Raw genomic sequence first — 11,341 nt, 5'->3', positions numbered from 1 at the left:
CTACTTTATTGTGGGAAAAAGTACTTACTGTGATATGTGGTTGTCCCACCTTGCTATCTTAAGATGAAAGTCGCTCTGGATATGAGTGTCAGCTAAGTGAATAAAATGTAAAAATGAATCTCTTTCCTGTTGTGAGAAATTGGTATGAAAATTGTCATGTAAAATTTGAGGCAGCATAATAAGAAATCTACATATACTTCCTATCGTCATCGACCAAAAAGATGGCTGTTTAATTTTTTTAATTAATACTTTGAGTTATTGTATTTTACAAACACAATTTTCCCCAGGTTTGGCTGTAGTTTTATTGAACCCAGATTTCTCTGTTATTTAGATATGTGTGGTGGTAGTTGTGGGGATGTTCTGAAACTTGGCCTAGGCATTGGTGCTGCAGCTGTTCTCTTCCCTCTACTTGTGTGGGGCGGCTATGCCCTTTTGCCGTTTGATGCCCCACCCTGGACAGCGCCCCTCTCAGGCTGGTATACACACTGCGCTGCTCCTTCTTTGCTGTCATACCCATTATGCTAGGTAAGACTGTGGACTATTAGGGTTGGGCTGTGATATGTTATCACCTATTAGAGATTAATGAATAAACTAAATGTGTGTTACTACTTTGCTCTGGGCAATGCTAATGTTTGTATCACTTTTTTTGGTACTCTCCCAATCTTCCTCTTTCTTGGTCCCCCCCCCCCTGCACTGTCTTCCTCTTCCCTCCACCCATCTCTTCTCCTCCCTCCCCTTCCACCCCCTCTCCCAGGTGTGCTGGTGCAGGGGTTGGCGCGGCTGCGCTACGGCGCCCTAACACCCCTCTATGAGGCCAAGGTGGGGGAGGAGAGCCGGGAGGTGGCAGTCCACCGGCACTACGTGGGCGACTCGCTCTCCCTCTTCCTACTCTACTTCCTGCAGCTGGCCGTCATGGCCACCTACATCAGCCAGGACCTGCTCAAGATGGTGCCCCTGCTCACCATCGTCTTTGCCTTCGAGTGCCTGTGACTGCCTGTGTGTGTGTGTGTGTGTGTGTGTGTGTGTGTGTGTGTGTGTGTGTGTGTGTGTGTGTGTGTGTGTGTGTGTGTGTGTGTGTGTGTGTGTGTGTGTGTGTGTGTGTGTGTGTGTGTGTTCACTACTTAGTCTCAGTGGTAGCAGTGCGTTCTGCGTTGTATGTTTATTACAATGAAATCTCTTGCAAAGTTTTTTGTTTCAGTATGTTGCATTGAAAGTGGCTAATATTCCGTTGATTAGATCACAACTACCACAGTAAAGGGAAACGTTGATAGTGTTAACAGGGAAAACTCTAGAACAGTGGTCACCAAACTTTTCTGAGTCGAGATCACTTTCTGAGTCAAAATGCCACTCAGATAATTTTTTACACATGACTTAAATGTACGCCTGTGTAACATTAACCAATTAAAAAGAGTACTGAAGCAATGAGTTGCCCTGCCAATGCATTGTTGTTCAGGCCATTTAAAAAATATAAAAAAGTATATTTTAAAATTTGAGGTAGGCTATATGATAACACCTGTAATAGATCTGTTGTATTACTTGTAAGGCACAACTAAATAATTAGCTTTTTATTTGTATTTTACTGGGCTTGATTGTGCCTACGTCTGATGGTCAGCAGAGGGAGAGCGCAGCAGACTGAGGGTCCGCCTGTCAACATCCCTCTGCTCTCCCTTTCCTCCACTGACACTGACCAAAAAGGGACACCTTCTTCTAGCTGATGGCAAAGCTCGAGTCGCACCGCATAATTTTTGCCTCATGCATAAATTCATGTTACTCCTATGAACAGAGAAAGTGAGATATTTCTCGATACTAAAAATGACCCAATCCGCTAATTATAATAACAACAACGCAAGTCTATAGGTACACTTTCCTACTCATTCATTGCTGCTGTGGTGCTTGTTGGAGCACTGAGTGGAAATGGGAAGAATGTGCATTTTATGGCTTACAAGTGTTGACGGTGCTGAGTAAGAATTTAAACATGAACTCACTCATAAAAAAACAGCAGCTCTATGTGTTGAGTCTCTCTCTAGTCATGGTTTTACACATTTCTTTAAAATCCCACAGTATAAACTTTGTGGTAGCTTTCTTTTTTTGCCTGCTACGTTACTGCAGAATCTGTAATCTGAGCCATCCGATTGGCCAGCGGTAGGCCTATAGTGCAATTGATTTGCTCTCGGGGCCCGCCAGGAAGGCAGAGTTTGTACCTTTAGACACCATGAAATGGTGCGGTTGTTTTTTTTTTCCTGAAATGTTTGACTAGGAATGCCTTGGATTGACCAGTAGGTGACCACTACTCTAGAGTGAAGTTCAATCTCATGCTTCTCTCTGTGGGCTAATATTTATTCTGGGTGCCAGTCCCAGAGGGAACATTGCTTATCACCGATCCATACTTTCACCCGACATTGTTATCCTTGTCTTTTCTAACCTAATGATGTTTGTAAACACTTACAGTGCCAGTCAAAGTTTGGACACACCTACTTATTCCAGGGTTTTCCTTTATTTTTTACTGTTTTATACATTGTAGAATAATAGTGAAGACATCCAAACGATCTAATAACACATGGAATCATGTAGTAACCAAAGAAGCGTTAAACAAATAAAAATATGAGATTCTTCAAAGTAGCCACCCTTTGCCTTGACAGCTTTGCACACTATTGGCATTATCTCAACCTGCTTCATGAGGTAGTCACCTGGAATGCATTTCAATTAACAGGTGTGCCTTGTTAAGTTAATTTGTGGAATTTCTTTCCTTAATGAGTTTGAGCCAATCAGTTGTGTTGTGACAAGACAGTCATATTTGTTAAAAGATAAAGTCCATATTGGGGCAAGAACAGCTCAAATAAGCAAAGAGAATCAACAGTCCATCATTACTTGAAGACCTGAAGGTCAGTCAATCCTGAACATTTCAAGAACTTTGAAAGTTTCTTCAAGTGCCTTCGCAAAAACCATCAAGCGCTATGATGAAACTGGCTCTCATGAGGACAGCCACAGGAAAGGAAGACCCCAGAGTTACCTCTGCTGCAGAGGATGAGATTAACTGCACCTCAGATTGTAGCCCAAATAAATGCTTCACAGAGTTCAAGTAACAGACACATCTCAACATCAACAGTTCAGAGGAGATGGCGTGACTCAGGCCATTATTATTGAATTTCTGCAAAGAAACCACTACTAAAGGACACCAATAAGAAGAGACTTGCTTAGGCTAACAATCATGAGCAATGGACATTAGACAGGTGGAAATTTGTCCTTTGGTCTGATGAGTCCAAATTTGAGACGCAGAGCAGGTGAACAGATGATCTCTGCAAATGTGGTTCCCACCGTGAAGCATGGAGGCGTGATGGTGTTTTGCTGGTGACACCCTGATTTATTTAGAATTCAAGGCACACTTATACCAGCATGGCTACCACAGCATTCTGTAGTGATACGCCTTCCCGTTTGTGTTTAGTGGGACTATCATTCATTTTTAACAGGACAATGATGTGAAACACACCTCCAGGCTATGTAAGGGCTATTTGACCAAGGAGAGTGATGGAGTGCTGCATCCGATGACCCTGCCTCCACAATCACCCGACATCAACCCAATTGAGATGGTTTGGGATGAGTTGGACTGCAGAGTGAAGGAAAAGCAGCCAACAAGTGCTCCACATATGTGGGAACTCCTTCAAGACTGTTGGAAAAGCATTCCTCATGAAGTTGGTTGAGAGAATGCCTAGCGTGTGCAAAGCTGTCAAGGCAACGGGTGGCTACTTACACTATTTTTTTATTTTTTTTAACACTTTTGTTGTTGTTGGTTACAACATGATTCCATATGTGTTCTTTCATAGTTTTGATGTCTTCACTATTCTACAATGTAGAAAATAGTAAAAATAAAGAAATCCTTGAATGAGTAGGTGTGTCCAAACCTTTAACTGGTTCTATACGTGTTCACATACCTTCTCCGTATATTATCTCCATGGACCATGCAAAACAAACTCGCCCAATGTCACTTCTTCTATAGGCTGATCTCCTGGGTTTGTGTGACCCAATTGGCTGATCTTGTTGTGATCTCTCACCCTACAGGCTGATCTACTGGGTGTGTGTGACCCTAGGCAGCACCGTGAGAGGTTTGGGCTTCGGCCTCTCCTTCCTGCCCATACTGGTCATGTTGGGTGCCAACCTCTACTTTGTGTGCTCGTCAGTCAGTGAAGGGGCTGTCTTTGATGTGGCCCCGCCCACCACCACCCCACCTCCCAGGCAGAGTTGGTGGGGCTAGGAGGAAGAGGAGTCGATACGCCCAATCCTGAAGATTAAATGCACCCCTAGACACGTAGACCTGAAAGGATTAGATATTACCATGTAACTTATACAGTATCATATGCACACTTTGCCTTCTGAAAGATCAGAGGCACGTTCCTTAGGCAAACGTTGTGCAACCTTGCAGATAGAAATGTATTCCTTACTTTACATGCTGAGATGCAAGTCTGTTCTCAACAATATAACACACGAGTTCCTCAGTGTTTTGCCCTACTGAATCATTTGAGTGAATAGTTAAATTGTTGGCACCCACTCATTGTCATGATGTTTGTTTGGAAGGAGCGAGGGAGAAGAATTAAGTTCCTCAGTTTGGATTTCATGTCCTTCATCTGGAACATATTGGATCACATTGAACAATGGTTTATGGAGAGCTGGACAATGCATTAAGATGACGTGGGGCTAGTAACAGTTAGCCACCCCAATGAAGTTACCTGTAGTAGAATGATTGTGATATAAAGTGTCTTATGCCGTACATACGCCAAAGAGGAATGGACCATCCATAAAATAAGACATTTAAGGCCTGGGTTGTGTTCATTAGGCACAAAATGTTTTTAAAAAGTTAACGTATCAAAGGAAAATTAGCGTTAAAAAAATATTATTGGACAAGCCCAGGTTGTTCTTCCCTGTCTGTTTTCCTCCGTTTGTTGCCTAAAACACAACTTTGTGCAGTATATCCTTACTAACTAGAATTGTGTTTTATTCTAATCTCATGGCTTTGGTGAAGGATGGTCCAGAGCTTCACTGGAAGGTTTCATAATGAGCTATGACGACATGACTAGTCAGCACTATACAGTACATCCTGAAGGGGGTGGTCTTCCCCAAGTTATTAAAATGTATGAAGACTTAAGTGCCAACATTGAAGTATAAACCTAGGGCGGAGTTGACTTATTTGAATGCATATAACATAAAATCAATGTGGATATTTTATTTCTGCAACTGTGCCATGTTTACATTTATTTCCTTTCTACAATAGTACAACATTTACTACCACAATGAATGGGAATGAAGAATATGTTGATAATTGACAGCTATTTAAGAATGCGTTATGTTAATTATGTCTGTACAGTACCATAACCAATGCACATACATTGTCCTGTTTGTATATGGCAGACAGCTCATAATCGTTGTATTTCTTTTGGGCATTCTTTTTCAATGTTTACACTATCTTAATGGAATGATGTGATTCACATAATAAAGTAGCTACTAATCTTGCATTTTGTCATGACATCATGAAGCCAAAGGATTGCCAGTAACTAGTTCAAAAGCAGTGGTGTGTATTCTTGGATGCCAAGGGAAGCCAGGCTTCCCCAAGGAATTAACCAAGAAAAACATACAAAATGACATGTCTTTAGTGTCAGTGTTTCATACATTTCCTTCGATTTGCAAGAGGCTGAATGTATGTCACTGGAGAAAGCGTACGAAACAGCACCCCTCTCAGTATGCGTAGCATATGATGCTGTCTGGTCAAACAGAGCATGACATTGTTGCAGCCCATAGCACTGAATGCAAGGGAAGTCAACAAGCATTTGCCCCCCCCTTGATAAAAGTATAAAATAATAGCCAATCAGTGTTGAGCTAAACTGAGTGAGCTCAGCAGTGAATGCTCCTTGCACGCCAAAACAAAAGTGTTAAGGGAAGCCAGTTTGGATTTGGCTTCAGACCAATCACATCAGAAAACAAACGTCATTGACAAAAGTCAAACTTGAATTTTTGCATCTCGTTGTCCTCCGATGGCTATCTAGATAAAATTGGCCCTTTCCTTAATTATCCATGGATGGAGATGGGGATTTGGACTTGTGGTTTTACTTAATTCTCAATACTGGCCAATGATAATAGTGATTCTGATCCAACCATAAATCAATACATTGTACCCCTGGCCTGAGAGGATGGAAGTTCAACATTTTTATTTATTTAACCTTTAAGATGGTTAAGAACAAATTCTTATTTACAACGACGTCCTACCAAAAGGCAAAAGTCCTTTTACAGGGACGGGAGCTGGGAATAAAAAAATTAAAAACTACCGTTCAAAAGTTAGGGGTCACTTAGAAATGTCCTTGTTTTTTGAAGAAATGCAACTTTTTTGTCCATCAAATTGATCCGAAATACAGTGTAGACAATGTTGTAAATGACTATTGTAGCTGGAAACAGCTGAATGTTTTTTTTTCTACATCGGGATAGAGGCCCATTATCGGCAACCATCAATCCTGTGTTCCAATGGCACGTTGTGTTAGCTAATCCAAGTTTATCATTTTAAAAGGCTAATTGATCATTAGAAAACCCTTTGCAATTGTTAGCACAGCTGAAAACTGTTGTCCTGATGAATGAAGCAATAAAACTGACTAGTTGAGTATCTGGAGCATCAGCATTTGTGGGTTCGATTACAGGCTCAAAATGGCCAGAAACAAAGACCTTCTGAAACGTATCAGTCTATTCTTGTTCTGAGAAATTAAGGCTATTCCATGCGAGAAATTTCCAAGAACCTGAAGATCTCGTAAAACGCTGTGTACTATTCCCTTCACAGAACAGCGCAAACTGTCTCTAACCAGAATAGAAAGAGTGGAAGGCACCGGTGCACAACTGAGCAAGAGGACAAGTGCATTAGTGACACCTCACAAGTCCTCAACTGGCAGCTTCATTAAATAGTACCCGCAAAACACAAGTCTCAACGTCAACAGTGAAAAGGCGACTCCGGGATGCTGGCCTTCTAGGCAGAGTTGCAAAGAAAAAAAAAACATATCACAGACTGGCCAATAAAATCAAATATTAAGATGGGCAAAAGAACACAGACACTGGACAGAGGAACTCTGCCTAGAATGCCAGCGTCCCGGAGTCGCTTCTTCACTGTTGACGTTGAGACTGGTGTTTTGCGGTTATTTTTGCCTAAAATTATATACCTAAATCTAACTGCCTGTAGCTCGGTTCCTGAAGCAAAGAAATGCATATTCTTGGTACCATTTGAAAGGAAACACTTTGAAGTTTGTGGAAATGTGAAAGAAATGTAGGTGAATAACACAGATCTGGTAAAAGATAATACAAAGACAAAAACAACCGTTCTTTTGTATTTGTTGTACCATCATCTTTAAAATGAAAGAGAAAGGCCATAATGTATCATTCCATCCCAGGTGCAATTTAGATTTTGATGTATTTGATTAGATTTTGGTGTATTTTCAAAGTTTTAGACTGATCCAATAAACCATTTAATTTCTGTTCAAAATGTTGTATTATCAAGACTGCCCAAATGTGCCTAAATGGTTTATTAATGACTTTACATGTTCAAAATTGTGCACTGGTATTCTTTCACTAATACATACTGGAAATTGAACAGTACAGTTAGATGAAGAATTTAAGCTTTCTGACAATATCAGATGGGTCTATGTCCTGGGAAATTTTATTGTGACTTACAACCTTATGCTAATACCATTAGCCAACATTAGCTCAACCATCCCGTGGAAAGGACACGGATCGAGAAGAAGTTAATGAAGCTGCCAGTTGAGGACTTGTGAGGTGTCTGTTTCTCAAACTAGACACTAATGTACTTGTCCTCTTGCGCAGTTGTGCACCGGGGCCTCCCACTCCTTTCTATTCTGGTTAGAGTCCGTTTACACTGTTCTGTGAAGGGAGTAGTACACAGCATAGTACGAGATCCTCAGTTTCTTGGCAATTTCTCGCATGGGATAGCCTTCATTTCTCAGAACAAGAATAAACTGACAAGTTTCAGATGAAAGTTCTTTGTTTCTGGTCATTTTGAGCATGTAATCGAACACAAATGCTGATGCTCCAGATACTCAACTAGTCAGTTTTATTGCTTCTTTCATCAGGACAACAGTTTTCAGCTGTGCTAACAATTGCAAAGGGTTTTCTATTGAGCCTTTTAAAATTATAAACTAACACAACGTGCCCTTGGAACACAGCAATGATGGTTGCTGATAATGGGCCCCTGTACGTCTATGTAGATATTCCATTAAAAAATCTGCCGTTTCCAGCTACAATAGTCATTTACAACATTAAATGTCTACACTGTATTTCTGATAAATTTGTTATTTTAAAATGGACAAAAAGTTGCTTTTCTTTCAAAAACAAAGACATTTCTAAGTGACCCCAAACTTTTGAACGGTAGTGTGTATATATATACAGTTGAAGTCAGAAGTTTACATATACCTTAGCCAAAAACATTTAAACTCAGTTTTTCACAATTCCTGACATTTAATCCTAGTAAAAATTCCCCATCTTAGGTCAGTGAGGATCACCACTTTGTTTTAAGAATATGAAATGTCAGAATAGAGTGATTTATTTCATCACTTTCCCAGTGGGTCAGAAGTTTACATACACTCAATTAGTATTTGGTAGCATTAACTTTAAAACTTGTGTCAAACATTTTGGCTAGCCTTCCACAAACTTCCCACAATAAGTTGGGTGAATTTTGGCCTATTCCTCCTGACAGAGCTGGTGTAACTGCATCAGGTTTGCAGGCCTCCTTGCTTGCACATGCTTTTTCAGTTCTGCCCACAAATCTTATGGGATTTAGGTCAGGGATTTGTGATGGCTACTACAATACCTTGATTTTGATGTCCTTAAGCCATTTTGCAACAACTTTGGCAAAATGGTTGGGGTCATTGTCCATTTGGAAGACCCATTTGCGACCAAGCTTTAACTTCCCGACTGATGTCTTGAGATGTTGCTTCAATATATCCACATCATTTTCCTACCTCATGATGCCATCTATTTTGTGAAGTGCACCAGTCCCTCCTGCAGCAAAGCACCCCCACAACATCATGCTGCCACCCCCGTGCTTCACGGTTGGGATGGTGTTCTTCGGCTTGCAAGCCTCCCCCTTGTTCCTCCAAACATAACGATGTCATTATGGCCAAACAGATCTATTTTTGTTTCATCAGACCAGAGGAAATCTCTCCAAAAAGTATGATCTTTGTCCCCATGTGCAGTTGCAAACCGTAATCTGGCTTTTTTATGGCAAGTTTGGAGCAGTGGCTTCTTCCTTGCTGAGCGGCCTTTCAGGTTATGTCGATATAGGACTTGTTTTACTGTGGATATAGATACTTCTGTACCGGTTTCCTCCAGCATCTTCACTTTCTGTTGTTCTGGAATTGATTTGCACTTTTTGCACCAAAGTACATTCATCTCTAGGAGACAGAACGCGTCTCCTTCCTGAGCGGTATGACAGCTACGTGGTCCCATGGTGTTTATACTTGCGTACTGTTGTTTGTACAGATAAATGTGTTACCTTCAGGCGTTTGGAAATTGCTCCCAAGGATGAACCAGACTTGTGGTCTACAAACAAAAAAAAATTCTGAGGTTTTGTTTTTCCCATGATGTCAAGCAAAGAGGCACTACGTTTGAAGGTAGGCCTTGAAATACATCCACAGATCACATCCAATTGATGTCAATTAGCCTATCGAAGCTTCTGAAGCCATGACAATTTTCTGGAAATTTCCAAGCCATTTAAAGGCACAGTCAACTCAGTACATGTAATCATCTGACCCACTGGAATTGTGATACAGTAAAATAATCTGAACAACTGTTGGAAAAATTACTTGTCATGCACGAGGTAGATGTCCTAACCAACTTGCCAAAACTATAGTTTGTTAACAAGAAATGTGTGGAGTGGTTGAAAAATGAGTTAATGCACTACAACCTAAGTGTATGTAAACTTCCGACTTCAACTGTATATGACAAAAAACACATAGACATGTAGCATGCTAATGTTAACTAGCTGGCCTGGCACATCGTTGCCCATGAAAGAAAGTTAGGCTAGAGCTCAAGCATTTTAGCCAGGTAGCCTAGGACAAACTAGAAGCGTGTAACCGACAGACCGTTTAGGAGGATGGCATTGATGTAGGGTGAGTCAACATGTTTTTTTCTACTTGCAGACAGACACAAAAATCCATACCATTCCACAGCCACATACAGTGCCTTGCGAAAGTATTCGGCCCCCTTGAACTTTGCGACCTTTTGCCACATTTCAGGCTTCAAACAAAGATATAAAACTGTATTTTTTTGTGAAGAATCAACAACAAGAATAATTTTGCACGCCCAATTTCAGTTTTTGATTTGTTAAAAAAAAAAAAAAATATCCAATAAATGTCGTTCCACTTCATGATTGTGTCCCACTTGTTGTTGATTCTTCAAAAAATAGTTTTATATCTTAATGTTTGAAGCCTGAAATGTGGCAAAAGGTCGCAAAGTTCAAGGGGGCCGAATACTTTCGCAAGGCACTGTATGTACCTTAAGTTGATTAAACTAAATAGTTTTTGGTATATTTTTAGTTGTCACTGTATTTATCACCTAAGCTTAGTATATGTTGAAATGTTGCTTCAATAGTGGAGGCGGCTCCTGTTTTCGTTTCGACTTGCAGTAACTCAGTGGTTCCAAAATCAGTTGTCCAAAAATGTCAGAAACTTACAGTAAAAAGTCAAGCAACGGTTTGTTACAGGCAACATGTTTTGTGGACTTCACCAGATAGAGGTTGCTCTCCGGTTTTGTAATGAAACAAATGTGTGGTTGAATTTATTCTGCCACCATGTCTTGTCTCAGCGATATATCGCTATCTCAGCGTCAAGCCATATGAACTAACAGGTTATAGTACAAACAATTATCAAAGCATGTGTGATAACAGGTTGCAATTTGGCTTTTTTCCCCCTGGGTTGGCTTCCCCTTTGATTTTACCCACGCACCATTGCTGTTCAAAACAGATACGCTTTTTCACTCAATTTGTCTATTTAATATATAAAATACGGTAAAACATACACAAAAAGGATAAGGTTAAGGGACTTGGGATACTTTGGTACAACAAAACACTTGTAAAAGCGGTATAGAATGTTCATAACATATCAGTGCATACATTGCATATGAAAATATACACAAAATGTATATAATTCTCAAACAAGTCTTTACAACAAAAAACCCAAAGCAGACTAACTGAACACAATATATTATCAATCATTTTCATATATTTGACTTATGCTACATTTTTACGAGGTTGTCTTACTCATTTGTGATGCATTTTGTTAATGTTGTATGTAACATGAGCAGTTCG

General features: G+C 40.3%; 1 protein-coding gene across 1 annotated transcript; it reads left to right on the top strand.

The window, feature by feature from the left end:
• The first annotated feature begins 333 nt into the window (after nt 1-333).
• On the top strand, nt 334-5,502 carry LOC124012215 (transmembrane protein 79-like). The gene is given in 4 exon segments (XM_046325691.1): nt 334-451; nt 454-525; nt 755-979; nt 4,053-5,502. Coding segments are annotated over 4 exon segments (612 nt in total). The 3' UTR covers nt 4,250-5,502.
• Nucleotides 5,503-11,341: the final 5,839 nt, after the last annotated feature.

The sequence above is a fragment of the Oncorhynchus gorbuscha genome, linkage group LG24 (assembly GCF_021184085.1).
Source record: "Oncorhynchus gorbuscha isolate QuinsamMale2020 ecotype Even-year linkage group LG24, OgorEven_v1.0, whole genome shotgun sequence".
NCBI lineage: Eukaryota > Metazoa > Chordata > Actinopteri > Salmoniformes > Salmonidae > Oncorhynchus > Oncorhynchus gorbuscha.
This window is presented reverse-complemented; position numbering and strand designations above follow the sequence as displayed.